Here is a 23,660-nt window from a genome sequence, read left to right as displayed (position 1 = left end):
CTGGGTCCATTTGCTGTCAGCTGTGCCAGGATGATGCACTCTTTGCATGTCCCAGAAATATGTATACCATTTCTTATCTCAGGTGTGAGTAGAGATAGGGTAGAATAGCTTTCATTATTTTTTGCTGTGTTTCCTTCCTTAATATTTGTAAGCTTGTCTCCACATTTGCTCCCAGGTTTTGAAAATCTTATAACCATTTGGAACTTTAATTCTTTTTGTCCTGAATTTTTTCCATTTTCTTTTTAATAAACTAAAAAAAATCCTTTCAAGCAATTGTCTGAATGTTTTCGTTAGAGGTTTTATGGTACTAAAACCATCTCGACCAGCTTCTGGGATTATTTGCAATGTTTGTGTGTGGGAGTACTGGTAGCTATCTTCAAAGTCTGGTGTGCTAGTTCCCTGTGCCAAACTTTGGGGATTTCTTTTTTGTGTTAAGTTCCCTGGAGCACCCCTACATCTGGAAGACTAAGCAGGTGTTGGGAAGAATACAGGACCAGTCAAACTCCTACAGTCTTTACCACATCTGACTCCCCCGTGTGCTCCATCACATGACAAGCAAGAGCAGTGTGGCTGAGTAGCTATTACTCAGTTTATAATAAGACACTCTGGTGAGAATTGCTCCATTCTCAGCAAGTAGGCTCAGTGACGAGGCAATCTGATTTTAGAAAATCTTGCTAAAACATCAACAATGTGACACATAAGGTTGCTAAATCACCAAGATACAGTTATTAAATAGACAAAAGAGCATCTATCAGTGATATTTAGCTACTAGTGATACTTGAAACAGTGCTATTACTTGAGAAAATGCATCTTAATGAAAAACAGTATCCATTTGTAATCTCTCACTTCAACCATAAACTGAGAAGGCAGCCCTAGGCAAACTCCTTTTAGTTAAAACCTTTATTTTGGGATTGAAGCCAATGAAGTGTAGCAGATTGTTGTTAAGGATTACAACAGTGGGATTGCAATGCTTTGTGAACTCTGAAGCTCTTACTCTCTGTATATTCTGAGAGAGAATCTGCTTGATGAAATGTTTTTAGCTGAGGGCAAGAATGAACTCAAGGAAATGGAATGAGCTGGGATGATTCAGATTGCTGAATCATTCAGATTGCTTTTAACCATTGTTAGTCCAAGCTGTTGCTTTTCCATGTTAACTGGGGAAGAAAATAATTCCTTTTCTGCACAAGTAGCGTGGAAACAGAGGGTAGAAATTCGAAGTTCCCAGTAGCTGCCATGGTTATGAAAATGGCTCATTTCAACAAACCATAGTTAAGATTAACCAGTTTGTCTGGGCTCAGATGTCATTACATGCTTCAGTTCATTGAAAATAGAAACCAAAAACTTCCAAAGTCTTCTTTGTAGCCAAACCACAGAGAAATAACTACAACCATTGTCATCATCATAAGTGGAACAGAACAGTTATTAGCATATGAAGGTGACTAAAACAAAACTGGAAATTTTACATTTCATTATCAGACCGACTACCTTTCAAAAAGGCGAGCAACAATTCGCAAGGCCCACTTCTTACATTTCCACCACACCAGTTCTGGTCTATCATCTTCATCAATCTGCAGAGTCTCCTAGTAAAGGAAATAGCCATCAGCCTGCTTCACACAAATGAACATTTACCACCACATGATCATAATAAGAAGAAATTCTTGCTATTGCACCACATGCTTAGAACAGGCCTTCACTGCTGTCCTGACCAATGAGGAATTTTTAACACACTATTCTCTGTTTTAGTTTACAGTTCCTACCCACTCAAGGCAGCACAGCTGAAAATCCAGCGTTATTTTATTCTGTTATTTTCACCGTTTTTAGTACTGGTCCTAACCTATCAAGCCTGTTTACCATATTTTACTGTGGTATTTGTCTGATCCTTTTTAGTATTTGCATGTTTATTGTTTTTAGCTTTAAATATTGTATTTGATTGATGTAAGCCACCTTGAGTCCTTCTTAAAGAAAAAGGTGGGGTAGAAAGGTTTTAAATAAAAATGATAAATAAATCTATTTTTAAGACTCTGCCCATGGAAATTAAACTACACATATTTGTCCCGATACCTTGGGAAGATCGGAAACTTGAAGAATTCTACAGACTAGGTTGTTCACACCATTCTCTAAACATCTGTCCAAAATTTTAAGACTTTCAAACTGAGAGAGTACATCCCTCCACAATGTTTTCCTTTTTTTATCGCCTGCTTTGGGCATGGCCCAGAAACAGATCTGCCAGGTGACCCCTGACCGATCTTGGCTCACAGATGCAGCAAAGCCTAGAGCAGGGGTGAAGAACCAGCTGTCCTTCAGAGATTGATGATCTATTTTTCCCATCAACCCGTATCCCTGGCCATGAAATTGGGGTTCAATATCTGGAGGGCCTCTGTCTCAACCTAGACACAACCAACCAACAGCACTGCTGTGATTTCTGACTGCATTAGCAATAAGCGTGGAGTAAGGTTACTGGACTATAGTATGCCTGGCCACATCCTCCCGTGATGTCATCACCAGTTTACAGTATGGTCTGTTGGACATGCTACATCTGGATATGGGATCATTAGAGGCTAAGAAGGCCAAGGGGGCAGCAGCGCTGTAGGTCTTTGGGTCGCACTGAATATAGATTTCATTTTCTTGTTCTTGCTGAACTAGAAGAGTGAGAAGCCTTTATCAACACTTTAAGTCCATATGTGTCACATCCCCTTTCTCAGCCTCCCAAAGTTGCTAGCGCTGTCCAGTAATGCAAACCGTACAGGAGGCACACTTCTGTCAATGACTGTTCGGAAAATCTCCATCCACTGAGTCATGGTTTGATTATTCACCAGCTGGAGTGGCAGAGCATACTGGAATTAGAGGTGGGGGGAGCGGAAGAGACACAAGAATGTCAGTTTAAGACAAGAGAAACAAAACAATATAATTCACTGTATTATTAGAATGAAACATCCCAAGAATTTTTTTGTTTCATCTTCTATTGGGCGCAGCAGCTTCCTTGCTGCCCTGGAAATATAATTAACATAATGGAAGAGCTTCAACAAAAAAGAAGAAAGTCTAAAACTCAGCAAAGCCTGGCTCCCAGTACTGAAAAATATCGCCTGCAAAAGGTCAACGAACTCTACCCAGCCACAAGGACTGGTGATCACTGCACACAAAAGACTAGCTAACGACACTCATCAATCACAGTGACAGACCATTTCTCCCGCCTTATCACAATAATACACCCACAACAAAAAGAAACATCCTGATCACCATAATCACCCAGTCTCCTGAAAAGGACAAAGAGCTGATCCCACAGTTACAAATACTCAACTATCCCACACACTACACCAGAACACCAGTTCTAACTCCTGTCCATTGAAGATGCTGGTTACAGAGACTGGCGAAACATTAGGAAGAAAAACCTTTGGAACACGGCCAAACAGCCCAAAAAACCTACAACAATCATAATGGCCACTAATTTATTAGTGGGCATGAATCGCTTTAGCTTTGTGCTTCCCTTGGGCTGAAAGTACAGGTGCTTGTTTCTTCAAAAGGACTGTGTGAGTAGCCCCAGAGAAATTTACAGAAGCAGTAGGAAAACAAAGGAGGACACAGAAATGTTAGAAATAGCACCAGCTTTTGCTAAGCAAGTCTGGTGAGTCCTGGGGCCCATTTCCACCCCTCCTCCTCCTCCAGATCCCAGGACAGTATGTACTTTTTCTCCACTGTTGCATGCTACCGAAATTCTGCAACACAATTATAACGCGAATTGAGAAAAAGTCTCTACTTCTTTTTTTAAAGGTCTAATTTCACAGTAGCTGACTGGATAGCTCAGTGGTTTGGGTATCTGGCTGCGGGGCCAGAAGTTGGAAGTTTGATTCCCCACTGTACTTCCTGGAAGAAGAGCCAGTCTGTGTAGCCTTGGGCAAGCTGCACAGTCCCAAGGCATCCTCAAAAGAAGGGAATAGTAAACCACTTCTGTGTATTCTCTACCTAGAAATCCTGGAAAGGGTTGCCTTAAGTCGGAATCAACTTGATGGCACACAATCATTATTATTGTTGTTAATTTCACAATAAAACAAAGCATGCCCTCTCATACCATATTTGCTTAACTATTATTACACTACCAAATTCAGCAGTGGCAGGTTTGTCAGGCGCACAGAACTAGCTGAGGAGTTGCTGAGGCCCATGGGTCTGATGGGACTCCTGCCTGCTCTAAGTCGTGCCACAGTCAAGCTTACAATATGGTCATCATTTTCTTAACAATAATTCAGTAAGTCTGTGCTTATGAAAGCAGAGCATTTCAAGATTTCATTTAACTATAAACCATATGAGTTAGACCTGGAGCTGTGACACTTTGACATCTCATGAACAAGCCTATCACTTTGCAAAAACATCACAGGGTTGGAAAGACTGTGGAAGACTCCCTGGGAAATCTCTTGGAGGCACTCCTGGAAGTGCATCAGAGCACCTTCAGCTAAAGACAGAGCACAATGTGTTTCTAAATCAGTGACCTAAATCCAATGTAACATCATGTAATGTTAGCTGAAAATCCTGGCACTTGCACCGGACTGAACTGCTGCACAAGAGAATGTGCAACTTCCTGTACAACAGACACAACACGGGATATCACTCTTGCACTAGCCCTGAAAATAAGCAGCCATGAGCACAACAGGCTTTGCACTAGCAAATAATAATGTTGACATGAGGCCGATGTTTAAAACTATTTCTGTTCTAAACAGGGCAGTATCCAGTTTGTTCCAAGTGGAGAAAAATAATCAAACTTGAAACCAACAAAGCACTTTGAGGCATGCATGTACAGAAAGAGGTCAAGAGGGGTTCTTTATTCATTCCATCCCAAAGTTGCTCATGCACAGGCTCTTACCTGGACAAGGGCATAGAAAATTTTCAAGATCTGTTTCTGAAGCAGCACAGAATAGTGGGAGTTGTCAGGAAGGAGCTGGATCATCTGTTGCTGAATCCGAGGCAAGAATATTTGCATCGCAGCAATGAGGGGATCCCGCTCCTCAGCTTTCTTGTACCTATAGATGCAATCAGAAGCAAAAAAAATAAGAGGTTAATGAGAAAAAAATTGCTTTCATCCTTCTTGTTCTACTCTTTAAGAAAATAGTTATCCCCTTTATTATCTTTCCCTCTCTTCTGTTTCTGCCAGACCACCCAGAGTGCAAAAATTTGTTTAATTAAAAGATTCAAAACAGAAAGAAGAAACATTGAGCTAGGTTAATCTCTGTCTTGGAGAGCTGGTTTCGTGGATTTTCCAGCATGCCAAATTCTTAGTAAAGAAAAAAGTAGCTATAATTTACTACTTGATAAGTAGGATTCAAGGAATCTGTGCACACACTGGCCATAAAGGTTTACAGTTGGGTCACATATTCTGCCTCTTAGTAAACGGGTGATCTGCCCAGTCAGTTTTACCTTGAGAAAAGTCTTTCCATGAAGCCAATAGAGGCAGAAATGAATTTTATATGCTTTGAGGAGCACACTACTTACTCTAGACACTACTTATCTTTCCTAGTGCATTGACAGCTTGCCAGCCCAGATGTTTCATCCTCAGCCAACAGGTAGACACCTATCTCTGGTAGCCTTGCTCTGAGAACTAACTAGATATTTTTTGGCAGAAGAAGGAAGGTGCATGTATCTGTGTGCAGATGCTCCCCAGACACTGTTACCTCGGTTACTTGCTGGGAAAGGGACTTTCCTGGTGAAGAACCACTTACTCATAGGTCTTCACTAGTTGGTAGAGGCATAGCAAACTTCCCAGCCAGCTCCCGCTATTGGGAGACTGCAAATAGTAGCCTATCTTGTCCACCACAGCTGTCCAGTGACCTGGAAAGTCATGCTTGATGATAGCGCGGAGGCACATGGTCAACTGGGCCCTGAAATTCGAAGAGAAAAAGAGAGTGAGAGGAAATCAGCACCTGACAAGAGAGAAGGTTACCCTGCTTCCTTGAAAACAAGCCCTAACCTGAAAATAAGCCCTAGTATGCTTTTTCCGAATGCTCATAACATAAGCCCTACCCCACAAATAAGCCCCAGTTCAGTGGAACCCCACCCTCCACCACTGTGCAGCATTGTGTAGCAACCAGAAGATGATGACATGACTGTAGTTGAATAAATGTACATTGTTCTACATGAAAAAAATTCGCCTGAAAATAAGCCCTAATGCGTTTTTTGGAACAAAAATTAATATAAGATCCTGTCTTATTTTCGGGAAAACATGATATCACCTTTGGCAGATGGAGCAGTTGCAGTCTTTCCTGGACAGAAAATTCCTGACCATGTTAGTTCATGTTTTGGTAGTCTCTAGAATTAATTATTGTAATGCTCTCTACGTGGGGCTGCATTTGAAGGTAATACAGAAGTTATAGCTGATACAAAATGCAGCGGCCAGGCTCATGGTGAGAGCCCAGAGATAAAACCACGTCTTCCCGTTCTGAAATAGCTGCATTGGTTTCCTGTTTGCTTCCGTGCCAAATTCAAACTTATAAAGTACTAACTTATAACGCCTTTAATGGTTTGGGACCTCACTACCTGTTGGAGTGGCTTTCCCTAACACTGTTTACTTGGGCTACCCAGGCTTCCTAGGCTTTGAAATTATGATAGTCGCCACAAGAGAGGCCAGGAAATCTGCGACCAGGGCCTTTTTGGTGGTGGTTGCAACACTATGGAACAAGTGATCTCTTGATGTACACCAGGCTCCCTTCTTCATGACCTACAGAAAATGTGTAAAATCTGAGCTTTTCACAGAGGTCTTCATAAACATCCTCTCCCTATGATTTTCTTGCTCTCCCTTGTGATTGTATTTGGGGGTTTCTCTTTTTTTTCTTGTTTTTATGATTTGGGTGTTTATTACTAGCAGGTGAGTATGTGGGTGGTTTATGTGTTTATTTCTTATAAGCCACTCAGAACAGAGGCTTGCCACTAGATGGGTGGGGTATAAACAAACAAACGATACAAACCAAAGTAGGGAAGAGATGTAAAGTAACTTACTACATGTAACCAGACATTACTGCCTTCGCTCTTCAAGTAACAATGCATTCACATTCAACAACGTGTACCAATCAATAATAAGTAGAAACAAAAGTCAAGACGTAAACTTAAAATACACATGAAAAGGTAAGAATTTAAGGTATGCATGTTTTGAGCCTGTTTGTTCCTCTGATTATCCAAAGCCAATTATGGATTCTCTAAAATTAAGGAGGAGGGGACACACCTTAAGCCTTCCACATGTTTTGGCCTACAGCTCCCACCAGAGAAACCAATAGTAAGATAAACTGTAGGAGCGGTATTCCAAAACATCTGGAAGGGCAAAGATTCCCCACTCCTGACGTACAACTTCTGCTTAGTGGAGGAACGACATGACCCATTCTGCACCAACCTGTTCCACTCACATGCAGGCCTAAGGTTTGCAAATGGTAGATATGTTTAAAATCTAATATAAGGAATTCAAATCATACAGTCTATTTCCAAATTCTAGACAGGATATTATGTATTCATTTATTACATATCTATCCTGCCCATCTATTGACCAGGCACTACTCTGGGTGGCAAACTGCAATTTAAAAAACTACCCATCTCAACCATCAAAGACATAAATAATGAGATCCAAACAATAACAACAATAATCCAAAACACAAAGCAAACCTGGAGGCAACTATGAATGAAGATCGATATCTATCACACGCTGCAATTATCATGTCCCATGTGGATCACTTAACAGACAGGGCTAAAATCCAGTAGTAACTCACAACAATGGGTACTTGGTGAGTCTTTAATTATGTAAGTTCCACTGATTCAGTGGGACTACTCTACTAGCAATGGATTTAAGCCAATGTGAAACAAGATCTTTCTCTTGCTCCTTAGCACACATAACATCTATGTAGGAAGCAGATAATCTGAACAAGCCCATAGCGAGCAATTTCACTGGCTTCTGAATTTTCTTGTTTTCATTAAACAAAACTTACTTATTCTTACAAAACAACACGAAGCACCACATTTTATAAATTTTAATTGCACTGTTTCATTAGCCACCTTGTCTTCAGTTCTCCACATAGATTTCATGCAAAAATACTGTATCAATTTTGTTTAGAAACAGTCTTCCTGGAAGAGTGTATTAAGAGAATTTGTTTAAGGATTGACCCGTTGTTTAAATTAACTTTTTATTGCGGTCCCTACAGTATCAAACAAAGTCCCGAAAATGTCTATTTTCAAAGCAAAATGTAAACTGAAAAATAAACTCCAAAAGTAGAAATATTTCTTTTCCTCCTGAAAAAGTCAGAAATTTTTGATATATGACTCCAAGCTGATATACCTTACTAAGTCTGGAGAATGAATAATTCCTTCCACAATGTTATCCCGAATCTGTTGCCGATCATTTTCATGAATGTTGAATGGAAATATGACTTCTCCAGGTGGTGGCTCCCGATCTGGCCAGTACTGTGTCACCATGTTCTTCAAGTAAATAGCAGCTGAAATGGAAGGAAAAAAACAGCCCTACGTTATGACAAAGTGATACTAGAAGTGTCAAAGCACTGCTTTATGTCTGCATATTTGTGCTTGCAGCTCATCTTTCCTCATGAGGTAAAGGGCAAGGAGGAAGATGCTTGAAGCAGCAAAGCACAAACTTTTCTGCATTAGTTCAAGCAATCACACCATTTGAGCCACTGCAAATGGATCCACTGTAAAAAAAAAAGTAGTACAAGCCCCAGTGGCAGAGGGGAAAACTACAGATTTGTACAGGGCTGAGAAGTCCAGGCTGGTCTGTATTAGCTTTTACACCATGTGGTCAATGGAAAAAATTGTGAATCAAATAATAACAATCTTGTAGCATTTTCTGTACTACACTGTCAATGTAGTCAAACCTTAGAAACCATTTACATACAACTCCATCATACAAAATTGTATGACAAAGTTGTTCCTTGTAACAAAATCCCACACTGCTGGGTTTAAAGCATGATGCCCGGTGCCACTGGAATATAATGGTGTCTGGATCATTGAGTGACAAGCAGAACCTGCTTTGCATCTTCAGTGTTCTCTGTTCTAGGCAACATTGTTGACTCCCAGAGCTTGAAAAATATACTATTTTGGACTACACTTTTCAGTACTAGCCAGCCATCATAGGCACTGCATGCTAAAAGACTCTGGAAGCTAACTTTTCCAAGCTCTGTGACTCCACAGACACACAAAGTGCTACCATGGGCTTCTAAAGAAAGTGTTTGTATGAGAAGCTGAATGTAAAGCAACTCAAGCATTGCTGTTTGCTTTTTAACATGCTGTGTCGAGACATTTACCAGCACATGTTGCCCAATAGCCTTAAATGGTTTTTTTCAAGGACTCAACCAATCGGTTTATCAATGTCTATTAGGAATAATCAATGAACTTCCATGCTCAGATTACTTATAACTGATTACCATACTATGGACATGAAAAACATTAGTGAAGTCTTACTGAAATGCCATGTTTTCAAGCTTCCTTCATACTAAGGTAATATGATAATCCTTTTGTTCACCAATTGAACTCCAGGAACTTACTAGGCAAGACTAAAAGGCAAGTAAAATGCAGTACCTGGATGTGTGTGAACAGCAACCCTATCCTAGTCATAAAATGTAGAAGCCATTTTCACAAGCATTTCAACGCACCTGCCTGTCGGACTGGAAATTCCACTTGATCAGAAACAATTATTTGTAGCAGACTAGGAGCAAAGTTGATGATCTTGTAGGACTGAAAGGCATACAAAAGGTTAGTCAGTGAAACACCATGTTAGAAAATGGAAAAGCAATACTGTATTGCCATTAACTGACTTTCCTCCTAACTCCAGGGTGCATTTACAATATTAAAAACCATTGATGTGATGGGGAGATTTGACATTTAAACACTTGCTTACTGATCACTCACACAATAGGTCTTATTCAGAATTACGATCAAATAGTAGTTGGTAAGACAGAAATGGAGAGGAGACTATGAATTTGCTTGTTTTCAAAGGAGATGGAAGCTATTTATTTATTTAAAATATTTTTACTCACCTTTCTCCTTAAAAGGACCCAAATACTAAGAATAGTACTTCCACCTACAATCTGTTAGCAGCAGCAAAACTACTAACTGCAAGATACTGGCTTCAGAAAGACCCTCCTTCAGTTGAAAAGTATGAGTATGGGTTATCTCGTGTTCCTTTTATACACCAAACCTGTGCAGTACTAGAAGATGGGCCAAGCCAGTCCCTATCTATAAATTTGCATAAGCAGTACAGAAGTATTGAGAAGTTTACAGATTTAAAAGCTAGTTGGATGCCTGTGCTTTTAAAATTATTTCCCTTATATTTCTTTTACTATGTGTAATAAATATATAATCCTTCAAGTTATCACCTCTGTTTATTTTTACTTCCTTAGAGAAAGAGTATTCAGAACAAGTGGAGGAAAATAGAGAAATTAACAATGATTCTGGCGCAATGCACACTAATGAATTTTTTGTTTGTCACTGTTCTGTAAGAAGACACATTCTGTTATCCCAAAAATCAGTCGAAGGCTCAGAAAAAGCTCTGTTAGGTGAGAGGAAAAATGAATGCCTAAAACATGGTGTGTGTGTTTAGTCGTTTAGTCGTGTCCGACTCTTCGTGACCCCATGGACCAGAGCACGCCAGGCCCTCCTAAAACATGGAGTAATAGGATATTAGAAGTCTTTCCCAATTCCAAGAATTTCCCAAATGCAAACAGCCTTTTATGTTAGTGATTTTTTCCCACCTAACTAGCTTGCCTTCACATCTGCTCCTGGCTCATCAGTGACCTTTCATCTTCCGAAAATATTTCTGGCCTTTTAAAAAGGTCCTGGGTTCATTGGTTATTTTACATGCCCCATTGCATCAGCTAGTTAACAAAAGCAAGACATCTGAAAGCATGAAGGAACTCTAAGAAAAGGTCTTGGTGGATCAGCACCAGCACCAGCTGGACAGCACCCCGCAATCTGCAGCTGTTGTCCCTTGGGCATACTGTGCATAATCTACCATGTATTTTACAACCGCAAGGGTTACAAATTATAAATGAAAAAGGGTATTGCTGGGATTTCGTTAAGAAGCCAACAACTAAGAACAGGCATTTTCTTCTCATATATATGTTATTCTTTAAGTAATAAAATAAAATCAGTGGGTATTCAGAAGGATGCATTTCATTACATTACCAACATACAGAAATCGCACTTTGCACTCTTGACAAAAGTTGCTTCAGCATCACTCTGATACTGATTTACTCAAATGTGCTAGAAGGCCCTAAATACTTTATTCAGCAGCTGGCAGTTTAATGTTTCAGTACATTAAGGATGGAAGCAAAATTGTAACTGATCTAATTCCTTCTTAAGAAACATCCTTCAAGTTCATTTCACATGAAAGTCAATAACCCTTACATCTCAATACTCCATAGATAGATTGGGGGGGGGCAGACATTTATTTATTTATTTATTTATTTATTTATTTATTTATTTATTTATTTATTTATTTATTATCACCATAAATTGGAAGTGACATGACATATATGTACATGTAACAAACAAAATTAGGGGGCATTATGATTAACAGGAAAGTTCCTTCAGGGTCACAAAAACCTCCTTTGGCATCTTTCTAAAGAAGCACTGGTCCAGCAGGCTCTACTTTCTTTTTTTTGCTTAAGCTTTTGCATGGACAAATGTGTGGCGTCAAAAGAGAGGCAAACTGGAGTTGGCAACACCCAGACTGCTCTCCTTTCACTTCCCCCACAGTTAACTGATATGCACAGCTCACATGGACAAGCATTCAAGAGTTCCACATGTGTAAAAGAGAATTTTATTATGTGTCACAGGGCTTGAAGGAGAAATTCTTAAAAGTCAAACAGTGGTTCTTGGAACCAACAGGACTATCGAAAGGGACTGAGGATACCGTATTTTTCCATGTATAAGACAATAATTTTACCTAAAACCTTTAGATTAAAAATTGAGGGTTGTCTTATATACAGAAGTAAGCCAAGGAGAGAACCGCATGATTGCAAAACAGCCCATACCTTGCCTCTGCAAACAATCACAAGACTTAGCTGCCTCCAATCTGGAGCCTTAGATTCAATGTCCAAGCGTTCTGAACACAGAGGCTGAATAAAGTGATATGCTCAAAGCTAAGTGTGATACATGTGATATGACAGTACTAGTATGTAAATGTTACCTAATTACTAAATAAAATATGTTGCTTTATGTTTAAAATATTGATTTCTTAATTTTGTGTTATAAAGGTGGGGGTGTCTTATACATGAGGTATCTTATACATGGAAAAATAAGGTGCTGTAGTTCAATCTGGACATCGTTGTAACATTATAGAATCGTTCAGGCCCTGCAAATCAGACAACACCAGAAACATCTGACTGATACAAAGTTGTTAGGCTAGCAACATTCTTTCTGAAAAGGATATGTATCACCTAACTGTTGGTCTTCCTGCCTGCTCTGGGAATTTACTAGCACATTACCTTAAGCTTCAGACTCATTAATTTACCTATTGCAGTTTTCCAAGATGCTCTCAACCCTCATAGTTTCCTCTACAATGAAGCAATATTCATCTATATACAACATGTTGTGAGGCAAAGAAAAATGTTCAACAGGTTACAAGAAGTCTTTCTTCCAACAAATTTTAAAATTCAAAAATCTTTCCACACCACTTTTCTCAGTGATAGTTTACATTTTCAAATTTCTAGATGCCACCCAGCATGACAATCATGTGCAATGAGGAGCTTGTTATCAGTCTTCAGCAATGACCAAAACTGACAGCTACTGCAAATAACCTAACAGAGAAAACAGCATCCTTGCTTTTTGAGGAGAAAAACATTCAATATGTTAGAAGTACTGAAGCATATCAGAGCCCAAGGAAGACACAGGTTGATATAGCATCTGAAGACACTTTTTCGTTTTCACTGTCAGACTCAGAGCAAAGTGAATGCTTGATGTGACTTTACAGTATAGCAGATAGCTTTTAAGACATGTGTAGATGGAACAGAGCACACTATTTGCAAATGTTATCAAAAGGGATGTGGCATATGCTGCTTGGTATTTTTCTTCCTATTGAAAAAGTTACAAACAATGCTTTTTGCTAAAATAAACTACAGATCAACTTTCTGCTGAGTTCTTAAATTCTTTATTTGGATTATATAAAACTAAATGCTGGTAACACACGAATTGTTGGATCACTGGGAGCATCCTGGTTCAGTGCAGAGTTCACAGACGTTTTAACCCTTGTCATGTTAAAAATATATATTATCATAGAACTGTCTTTTTGACTAGCAACCAACACTGAATTTTTTAACATCTGGATTTTATCTCTGTCAAATGACTGCCGCTCATGCTGATGCATAGCAGTTGTCTGTGAGTTACAGTAATTAAGCAACCTATACAAACAATGAAATGTTTCATAATATTTGACACCCAAATCCCTGAACAGACAGTGGTGCAGGGATTACCCAACCTGAAGGAATTTCATTACATCACACTAACATCTTAACAAGGAATTACAATAGGTATTGTAATGTCCATCATGGAAGACCAGAGTAATTGTGAAGTATAGCGTGGTATACTTGATACTGCAAGCATTTTGTAGCATTGGGCAAAAAGAGGACAATGACATCAGAGGTTACTGGAGGTTACTTGGGGAAGATTTCCACTGCTGAAAGCTGACAGAAACCACTCTTGTCAAGTAAAACATTGGAGATTATTTGGCCAAGTACCAAGCTGTGTACTCCCAATGTTTTGGAGACATTTAAAAAATGATATGCATTCTCAGGGTAGGCAGTCCTAATAGATGTCATGTGCTGAAGTTCAACTCCTTTCATGTCTGGTTTTATCATCATTTTGCCAAATTTTATATCTGAAATATAATTATCTAGGAAATTAGCTGACAGATTATTTTGGTCATTGCTGATCATTAGCATACATGAGACTACAGAGGGTGCTGTGCAACTGATTTCCAGGTATTGTTTACTACAGATCTTCAAGGACTCACTGTTATACTTATCCTGTTTGTGCTTTCTGCTTTTTATATTCTATTGTCTCTAACAACATTATATGTACTTCTTCCATGACATGTTCATCGTCACTGAATTTTTTAAAAAAGCTTAATAAGACAGATCCTAGGATTAATTTGGCTAGTGTTTTCCTTTTCTCTATCCCCATTTCTCAAGCACTTGAAATATTTCATAAATTCCAGGCACACGAAAAGAAAACAACTTGAAGGGAATTTCATTAAAATTGTTAATTGTGTATTCTTGCTTTAATTGGCTGGTTCAATCAGAAGCCACAACGGACCCAGGCATTGTAAAATAGCAGCAGCAGTGAAGAAAGAACGGAGCTCATAAAGTCAAAGCATGCTTTGGACAACTCTTCGCACCAAGAAAGCTCAACAGACAAGTCTTCCAACAGTGATGAAAAAAATCAGAGGAGTAGGTATATTGATCACTTTCAAAACACACACACCAATGAGGAAAGATCTTCTGACACACTTCTGTGAGCACAAAGATAATATCCGGATATTTTAAAAATTGCATATCAGTTACCAGTCAAAAACAATTATGTGATAATATAGGTGTGTGTGTTTTTTTTAAAGAGTCATGGCATAAAGTATTAGAGCTGTGATACATGGCAACGGTTAAAACATCTTCGAGCTTCTGCACTGAACCAGGATGCTTCCAGTGATCCAACAAATATACAGAAGGCTGTGTAAGGAATTTCCCTTTCATCAAAAAAGGGAAGCATTCAGGATAAAATTGGACAACCATTTGTCAGATCTGGTTTGATCTGGACTCCTGCACCGAGCAGGAGGTTGGGCTGATGGCCTTCTAAAGCCCCTTCCAACTCCATTATTGTGCAGCATGGTTTTATGGAGCAGCCAAATAGGCCACTACCAAGGACCATGCAGGAAATTCCCTGCCTCTTTGCGGAGGGGGGTGGGTGCGTGGGTTGGATTATGTGACCTCTGCGGCCCCTTCCAAACCTGTGATCCTACACCCATATCCACATGGAAGTAAGATATCGGGAGCCATCTTATAAAACACACAAACAAGATGCCCTGGGGCACCAACAGGCAGGACTTCCCCACATAAGTTGCGACACAATTTTTTTTTCATGGTTTACTGGCGACCTCAAATTTCTTGCAGATTCTCGTTTCCCAAAGCTTACACAGCAATAATCACACTCAGTCTTCAAAGCCCCGTGTGACTGATTTTATTTGTTCTAGTGCAAGCGAGGGCTACGGCCACCACAACTCGTGACAGGATCCTGCCCGCCCCCTCCTCCCCCCCCCCACCCGGACACGCAACAGATTTTGAGGGTGTCGCATCCAGGTCTCAGGGATCGGAAACGAGGAGCTCTTCGGACCGAGCGGGCCCGTCGTTTGCAAAACCCCTCAGCCTGTGGGACGGCAGAGAGGTCCGCGTTCCCCACCCCTTCGCCTCCCTTCACACACACACACGCCCCCCCCCCCGATGCGTGTTCTGCGTGAGAGGGAAGAGGATTCCCCTCAAGAGACCGAAACTGGCCTGCCCAGCAAGGGGGAAAGCAAGGCAGAAGTCGAGCTCCACAGGGCGGGTCGGGGGAGCAAAGGCCAGCTGAGGGGCGGGCGGGCGAGCGAGCCCAGGCGCCCCCCCCGGAGGTGGGAACAAAGCCCCTTCCTCGGAGCCGAGGCCCTGTGAGGGGAAGCCGCGGAGCCCGGCTTGGGGAGGGTCGGCCCAGAGGCCCCTCGCCCTCCCTCCCTCCCTCCTTCTCTCTCTCTCACCTGGTTGAGCTCATCCTCGGCCGCCAGGCGCAACTTCGGGTCGATGGTGCCTTTGAGCGCCTGGATGATCCGGTTGGGATCCATCTCCGTTTAGCGGCAAGGCGGGAGGGCGGCGGCAGGAACGGCGGACTCCCCCCCTCCCCCGGTCGCCGCGCCACACAGACACAAGACACCCGCCCTCGCCTCGGCCTCCCCCTTTGCCACCCGGGAGCCATTCACCGGTTTACGACAGCGCGGCTGTCGCGAAGAGCTTGCTTTGCGTCCTCCACGCCCCCTCCTTCCGCGAGGCGGCACGGACCGGGAGGGGGGGGGAGGACATGTTGGTGTGCAGAAAAGGGGGGGGGCGAACCACTCACGTCCGAGCTTTGGAGAGCAGGCGGGCCCTCGAAATCTCCCCTGCGGGGGTTGTGATGGCAGTGGGGGTGCGGGAAGAGGAAAGCTGATTCTGCAAGAAGTGGCTGCTCATCAGAGGTTAGCCTGGTGCAGCTCAAGATAGATAACTGTTGCTATTATTATTATTATTATTATTATTATTATTATTATTATTATTATTATTATTATTATTATTATTATTATTATTATTATTATTATTATTATTATTATTATTATTATTATTATTACTACTACTACTACTACTACTACTACTACTACTACTACTACTACTACTACTACTACTACTACTGGGGTTATTCCGGCGCCCCAACTCCAGATTGGCTGCTTCTGCAGCCTGATAAGGTGGCTATTCATTTCTGGAGGAATCTGTGTGTATATGTAAGTTTTTTGACTGAGTGGGGCAAATGGCAAGGGCTGTAACTTAGGGAGGGCAGGCAGAACCAACTTGGCATCAGTCCCTGCCACTGAGGGGATATGTGATAGCAGAACTTTTCAAGTACTGTACTTGAAAAAGTAGAGAGGAGGGGCAAGACCTGTTCTCGATCATCCCAGAAGGCCGGGCATGTGATAATGGGCTCAGGTTACAGGAAACTGGATTTAGGATGAACGACAGAATTTTTTTCTCAACTGTTAAGAGCAGCAGGACAAGGGAACCAATGACCTCAGGAGAGCGCTCCAATGCTGAAGGGTATTCTAAGAGAAAACTGACAATCATCTGTCAGATCTGCTTTGACTTGGATTCTTGCATTGAGTATGGAGTTGGACTGGATGGTCTTATAGGTCCCTTCCAACTCAATTATTCTATGATCATCCAATCTCAAGTCTCATGAGCCATACATAGTTCAGCCTAATGTGAATATTGTGCTTTCTACATTTCTGGGATTCCACTTTTTTTGTTACTACAGTGGTACCTCGACTTACGAATGTCTCCACTTGTGAACGTTTTGAATTACAAACGGCTCCATTCGCAAAATGTTGCTTCAACTTGCGGAGCTTCGACTTACGAACAAAAAAACACATTTCCTGCCCTTTTTTTACCTAAGTTCATCTTAGGTCAAAAGAAGAAAAAAAATTAAAAAATTCTCCCCCTAGTGGTAAAGTACAGATTAACCGGCTTCAATTTAACAGCGCCGCGACTTAAGAACGAAAAACAGCCGGTATGGATTAAATGGTTTTCAATGCATTCCTATGGAAAACTTTGCCTCAACTTACAAACTTTTCGACGTACAAACGCCGTTCCAATACAGATTAAGTTTGTAAGTCGAGGTACCGCTGTACGGGTATTATTTCCAACTTCTGGTGATCCCAACAGTTTTTAAGTTATGTGAGATGTTTGAGAAGTAATTTCTCCCTCCCTCCCTCTGGAGTTTTGAACTGGAATTTGAACCTAGCTCTCCTGAATACTTGTCTGGCCCTGTACCCACATTAGCTTTTTAAAAGATATTTTCTACTATGATTCAGAACACACACTTTGGTCTTACAATGTTTAATGCAATGTCCAGGCTAAAAAGAAAGCCCTCCAAAGCTTAGTTTTTGTTTTTTGTTTTGATAGCATGGACCAATATAGTTACAATAATTTATAAAAGGGCATATTGAATTTTAAACCTTTATTTTTCTATTATTTCTTATTGGAAAATCATTAGGTACTAGCAATGGGAACAAATTGAACCATGCCACTTCATAGGAAGTGGTGCCACGTGTTCCCTCCCCGCAGCTGGCTGGCCCACTTACACTCCCATCATGAGCCACTGAGGTCCTCCTTCTGGGGCACCAAGCTGGAGCAAATAGGAGCTTGGGCTGCCCTTCCCTGCCTCCTCTGGCAACCGACCACTCAGATAAGGATTCTCCCTGCACAGCCATTGAGTGGCTGTCTGCCAGAGGAGGCAGGGAAGAGCAGTCCATGCTCCTGCCTGCACTGGCCTGCTGTCACAGGAAGACCCTGGCAGCAAGTGACAAGAGTGTGAGTGGGCCAGGTGGCCAGGGGGGTGGGAGAGGAAACGCACAGCACCTGTAGTGCTAACATGGGATGCTTTGTACAAAGCAGCACGACTCGATTTGTGCCCATCTCTATTAGGTATGATTTCTTTTATAAAATAAGCTTTGGTAAACAAGATTAGAGATGGGGCATTCGTACACGAATATCCTCGCACAGGTGGCGTTAATGAGGGTCCAGCCCCATGGGGCCAGACGGTCCACTCACTGATCTGCCACAGACACGGACGGTACAATTCTACAAATGGCCCTGCAGCACACAATCTGCTCGCTACTCCCGGCAGGAGGTGGGAGGACAAGCCTCGCTGCAAGGTCAAGGAGTGGCGAGTGGATAGCGCTGCAGCGCCATTTGTCCGATTAATGAGTGGACCATCCAGCCCCATTGGGCTGGACCTTCGTTAATGCCACCTTTGCAGGGATATTCATATTCATATATGAATACTCCCATCTCTAAAGATACACAGGTGTGTTAGTTCTTATATCAGAATATAAGCAGCTTTAGTAGGTGCTAGCATGCTGAAATTTATCACAGCTTGTCTTTAAAACGTACGTAGAAGTACCTCGCACTCACCACAGAAGATCAAAACTTCTAGAATTCTCAGAAAGATCTGTAGAAAACCTGTGAAGGAGATAGTTTACTCGCTTGTATTTAAAGCCTGAAAATCAGCCAGTCAAGTACTTTGTTCCACCTCTCAGCTCTGCCTATGCACAAAAAATTTGGAATGTCACCTAAGCATGGATTGTTTCTCAAAGTTCAACTCCTAGTTTAATTGCACAACCATAATCCATTCTAGAAAAGGAGAAAGCAGCTGTTTTTATGTTTGTTGTTTTGCCTGTTGCAGTTTTCACATGAAAGATAAGGAAAAAAAGCTTCCATCAGTTAATCTTAAGCATAATCTACAATTTAGCCTCAGATTTTCCTCTGCACTGTAAAGATGTGGCTTCTCTAGAAGAATGCTTCTTCACTCTCTTCATAAAAGCTTGTGGGATGTGCATGAGCTACAATGGAAGCCAAAGACACAGACTGATGCTATGTGTAGAGATTATTAAATATGTTTAACTGGTCAGAATCATTTGTCAGTATATGTTATCTAATGAAAACAAAGAGTCCAGCCTTAAGGCTACAGTTTTATTTGGCATCAGTTTTCCTGGATTGCAAGCAAGTTCTTCAAAAGCATCATACCTCTTCTCACTAACTCCCACAAGAACTCTGCCAAGACAACCAGGACTATACTACATCAGCTTACTAATGTGACAACTGAGAGAATACTGGATTGTTGATTTCACTCCAAGAACTTGCACGATAGGAGTATAAACCAAAATCTTGCATAGAATAAGGTTACTAAGTAGCATCAGTCATTAAGCTCTATACAACCACTTATAATTATATGGCTAATATAAACCAAGTGACTTCTAAGACTACACACAAATGACTTGCAGTATTCTTAGACTGACCTGAAGTAGTACCATCTTCAATACAGCCAAAGAAGGAAGCTTGTTGCTATAAAATGCAGCTACTCATTGGAGTGTTTTCATATAACAAGATATTTCTGCACTGAAGTAGTACTTGGACATGTAAATCACTCTGTCCTACCACTGCAGCACTGACATATGCTGGGCTTACAGGCTTTTTGGGTGGGGAATACTCCATACATCATAAAGCATACAGTATTATGAAATATACAAATATTCCATGAATAGCTGGTGAGAATTTGCACACTGCAGATGCAGTACATTGTAGCAGGAACATGTTGCAAGATATTATATATAAGTACAATAGATTTTACAATGACTCACACAGTAAGCCATCTACGAAAGTATATTGTTAGAGAGATTAGTATGGCTTATATCATTGTTTCCAGTGGGTCACACAAATGCACGAGTTATCAGTTTCTACTTCATGTCAAGTAATCAGGGGAACATTGGAGAAATCTGCCCGAACTGAATGACAAAACACAAATACACAAGTTTAAAATTGTTTTTTATTGGTTTGGTTCTACATGGTGAGGTTTTCCCACACCATTTGAATTCACAGTAAGAATGTCTGTGCCAATCCTTCATGACGCTAACTGCATTTTCAGTAAAAGAGGAAACGGGCTAAGGCACTAGGAGAATTTAGCAAATTTAACTGTCTTATGGAAGAAAGAAGCCCTTTCTGATTGTAAAAGATTTTGTGAGCAACAGAATTAGACAAACTAAACAGGGAACTCATCAAAATGTTAAATTAAACCATTTATGTTCATGACCATTGCAGCATTTAAACTGAAGCTCATATCTGCCTTTTTTTTCCTGACAAAATACCAGTTTTGAAGAGCATGCTCCTTTTTCCTGATGCATATTCCTATAAAAAAGTCAAAAGCTACAGAACTATGGAATTGTTCCTCAACCTCTACTTTCTCTTGACCTGAGTCAGAGAAACGTCGGTGGGAAAATCCATCACTGAGATGGGAGATGTAAGAGTATTATTCTTACCAAGCTGGCTGGATAGCTCAGTGATTTAGGTATCTGGCTATGGAGCCAGTTGTTGGGACTCAATTCCATACTATGCCTCCGAGGAGAACCAGTCCATGTACCCATGGCCAAGCTGCATAGTCCCAGGGTGCCCCCAGAAGGGAATGGTAAATCAGTTCTGAGTGTTTACCTAAAAACCCTGGAAAGGAACTGATGTGACAGCATATTATTGGTAGTATTCTTACTAAGCTTACCGTATTTTTTAATAACACCCCCGATGTTAATCATCCTGTAAAGCTCGAATAGGAAATGAGGATGCCTCCAGAATAATGGTATTTTTGTCCAAAAGAATATATTCCTTACATACAAAATCATTCAGTTTGCATTAAGGAGGTAATCCTGCAATTCACAATTACAAACTAAAGAATAAAGAGCCTTGCAGCATCTTAAAGATTAACAAGTTTCATTTGGCATAATACTTTTGTGGACTAAAGCTCACATCTTCCTCCTCTTCCTCATTTTAGAACTGCAGAGCTGCAAGAGACCCTATCGGTCACTGAATCCAGTCCCTGTCATTGAATCTAGTCCCCACATGCACTTTCAGATGCATGTGGGTGCAAATATGGGGAGAAGTAAAAAAAAGTAGGCTACAGTTCATAAAAGCTTGTGCCACACAAAACCTATCGTTAAGATGCCACAGTATCTTATTGTCTATAGATTAACACTATTACCCATCTGGAAAATCCAAGAATGTGTACATTACACATCTGACATGAAGAACCTTGCAAATAATTCATGTTTATAATATTAAATCTATAGGCCCAAGGTTAACAACGTAGTCTGCCTAATCTATGGATAGTTGAGGTGTTACCTTAATTTTTTAGTTTGTGAGGGGAGAGAAAAGGAAACAAGAAAAAGAAACTTAATTTTGTTTAGTAGTTTGCTCATTTTCAGGTGATCTGGAATTCTAGATGAACTGCCACTGAAAATTAGATTTCAAGGATATACTGAATATTATAGCAACTTTGACAAAACATTGAGTTGTCTCATAATGGCTTAATGCAATTCCTCTTCTGTAATTCACCAGCTGATATTCACAAATTAAGATTTAAAACTTGCATATAGAACACCTTGATTCTACCTCACCCATTTCCTAACAGCAATGGTAACACCTAGTACGAAATCACCCTGCAAATTTCAGCAAAATGAAGATGAAAGATCAGTTCACTTTGAGGCTCAAAGGAACAGGCTTTTTTAAAAAATGAGGCCTGGGTAGTCACTACCATAGCAAGTAGTCTTTTAACAGACAACCTATAATTATTTTAAAAGTTCAAGTAATCTTTGAGCTTAACAGAAATGGAAGCTTGATACAGTTATGCAGCTCTGAACACAAAGCCACGCATCACAGAATTGACACAAGTGTTATTTTCCACTACGTACAGCAGACTTTCCCTCACAAAGGCACACTATGAAGTGTGGTATCAGGGACCTCAGAAGTAATTTCAAACATGTTGCTTTGAATGCTGAAGACGGGATTTTTATTATGAAAAACATGAATGTTTGCAGCTATATTGTACCAAATCAAAACCATCAATTTTAATTTTCAACTCTCCACTCTTCCAGGCAAAATTATCTAACATCTGCAATTCTTCCTTTTAGTTGGAAAATTCTGGGATTGAAACTGAGGCCTTTCATATACCAGGGCCTATGTGCACTCTACTCTATAAACAATATGGAAAGATCATATACACCACATTTATCCCAGCAGTACACACACTGATACTAAGGCATATTCATTTTTTTATTTAGGCACAAGGCATTGTGGATAGCCTAGGCTGGAGGCAAATTCGGAGTAGCATACTATGTTGATAATTACAGTTCAAGAAAAGTGCAAACAACATTCATAGCTTTACCATCAAGGCTATATCACAACTGATAAAGTGCCATATTAGTGCTGACCCAATTTCACCTATTTGTAAGACAGATCACCATACCCTCATCTCAGAGTTGTGTGTTTAAGTAGTGAGTATGCAGTGCAACACTAGACCCCCACTTTCACCTTTCTTCAACACACATTTGGAGCTGCTTTTCTGTAAACAATATTCAGTCTTGATATAGGAGATATCCTGAGAAGGTAGAATATTTCCAACTACTTCCATAAATAGCTCCTCTATGAAGGCGCAGCCAAATCTGATCTCCTTGAAAAAGTTGGAGGACTGCATGGTTACTAGCAGTCTCATGATCTGGAGCACCATCATTGGCATATGCTGATACTAGAACCTCTTCATTTTTCATGAGGTTCACATACAATGGAACATTCACAGCCAGCTTTAGCATATGGAATATAAACACATAGGTGCCATTGACAGGACAATTAAACCTACCAAGTTGTATATCAAAGGTTTCGCCAAGATTGTTTAAGAGAAGATCAAACACAATAGGTTGATCTAGAGTTCCAGGAGCCAAGTTAGAAGTTCTAGCAGCAGAAAAAGCAACTCTCATCTGCTGCGGGAGGGGATACACATGCACAGGTAGGATGGTGGCTGCTTGGCTAGTCACTGGCACATCAACAGGAGTGATGCTACGGGAATCACCCTGCCCAGAGTCCCCACTGTTAAAGGCTTCACTGTCCCGCTCCGGGCTGCTCATCTGAGAAGAATCACTCCAGGCTGCTGTTGAAGATCATGAGCAATGGTTAGTTCTGAAATAATCTTAAACATCAGCATTTTTTAGAACTCTCCAGATTCAGTTTAAAGCTTTTATGTTTAAAATACTTCTAAAATGAATTGAAGACCAAACAAAAATCCTGCATGACTCAAAACCCGATTTCTGAGACTTTAGTAATCTAACAAAGAGATTGCCCACCTTTGTTTTTCAATTTTATACAAGGGGCATACAAGCCTTTTTTCTACACAGACCCAAGTTATATATATATAATATATATACCTCTAGTTCTTTCAAATTCATATGCCCTTTTTTTCTGGCTCAGGATAAACTTACCTTTCAAGATGACTGGGTGGATTTTTTAAGCTGTAAGGCAAACTCTGCATTATTCCAGTTTCACCCCTGAACA

At 40.6% G+C, this 23,660-nt stretch overlaps 2 protein-coding genes across 9 annotated transcripts in view; both read right to left on the bottom strand.

Annotated features, from left to right (window-relative positions):
- Positions 1-15,980, bottom strand: part of IPO8 (importin 8) — a 46,279-nt gene extending 30,299 nt beyond the window's left edge. For both annotated transcript variants that reach the window (XM_020789044.3, XM_020789045.3), the window contains exons 1-7: positions 15,752-15,980; positions 9,627-9,708; positions 8,300-8,456; positions 5,706-5,864; positions 4,853-5,009; positions 2,745-2,834; positions 1,486-1,580 (exon numbers count right to left, since the gene is read on the bottom strand). In XM_020789044.3, the coding sequence (XP_020644703.3) occupies positions 1,486-1,580; positions 2,745-2,834; positions 4,853-5,009; positions 5,706-5,864; positions 8,300-8,456; positions 9,627-9,708; positions 15,752-15,835 (824 nt within the window). In that variant the 5' untranslated portion in view covers positions 15,836-15,980. The remainder of the gene's footprint in view (positions 1-1,485; positions 1,581-2,744; positions 2,835-4,852; positions 5,010-5,705; positions 5,865-8,299; positions 8,457-9,626; positions 9,709-15,751) is intronic.
- A 4,120-nt stretch (positions 15,981-20,100) lies between these two features.
- Positions 20,101-23,660, bottom strand: part of CAPRIN2 (caprin family member 2) — a 41,512-nt gene continuing 37,952 nt past the window's right edge. For 5 of the 7 annotated variants that reach the window (XM_020789052.3, XM_020789053.3, XM_020789055.3 and 2 more), the window contains one exon: positions 20,101-23,259. In XM_020789052.3, coding sequence (XP_020644711.3) covers positions 22,691-23,259 — 569 coding nt within the window. In that variant the 3' untranslated portion in view covers positions 20,101-22,690. The remainder of the gene's footprint in view (positions 23,260-23,660) is intronic. The other 2 variants (XM_020789054.3, XR_012087208.2) reach the window with 2 other exon arrangements.

This window comes from Pogona vitticeps, chromosome 5 (genome assembly GCF_051106095.1).
Source record: "Pogona vitticeps strain Pit_001003342236 chromosome 5, PviZW2.1, whole genome shotgun sequence".
Taxonomy (NCBI): Eukaryota; Metazoa; Chordata; class Lepidosauria; order Squamata; family Agamidae; genus Pogona; species Pogona vitticeps.
This window is presented reverse-complemented; position numbering and strand designations above follow the sequence as displayed.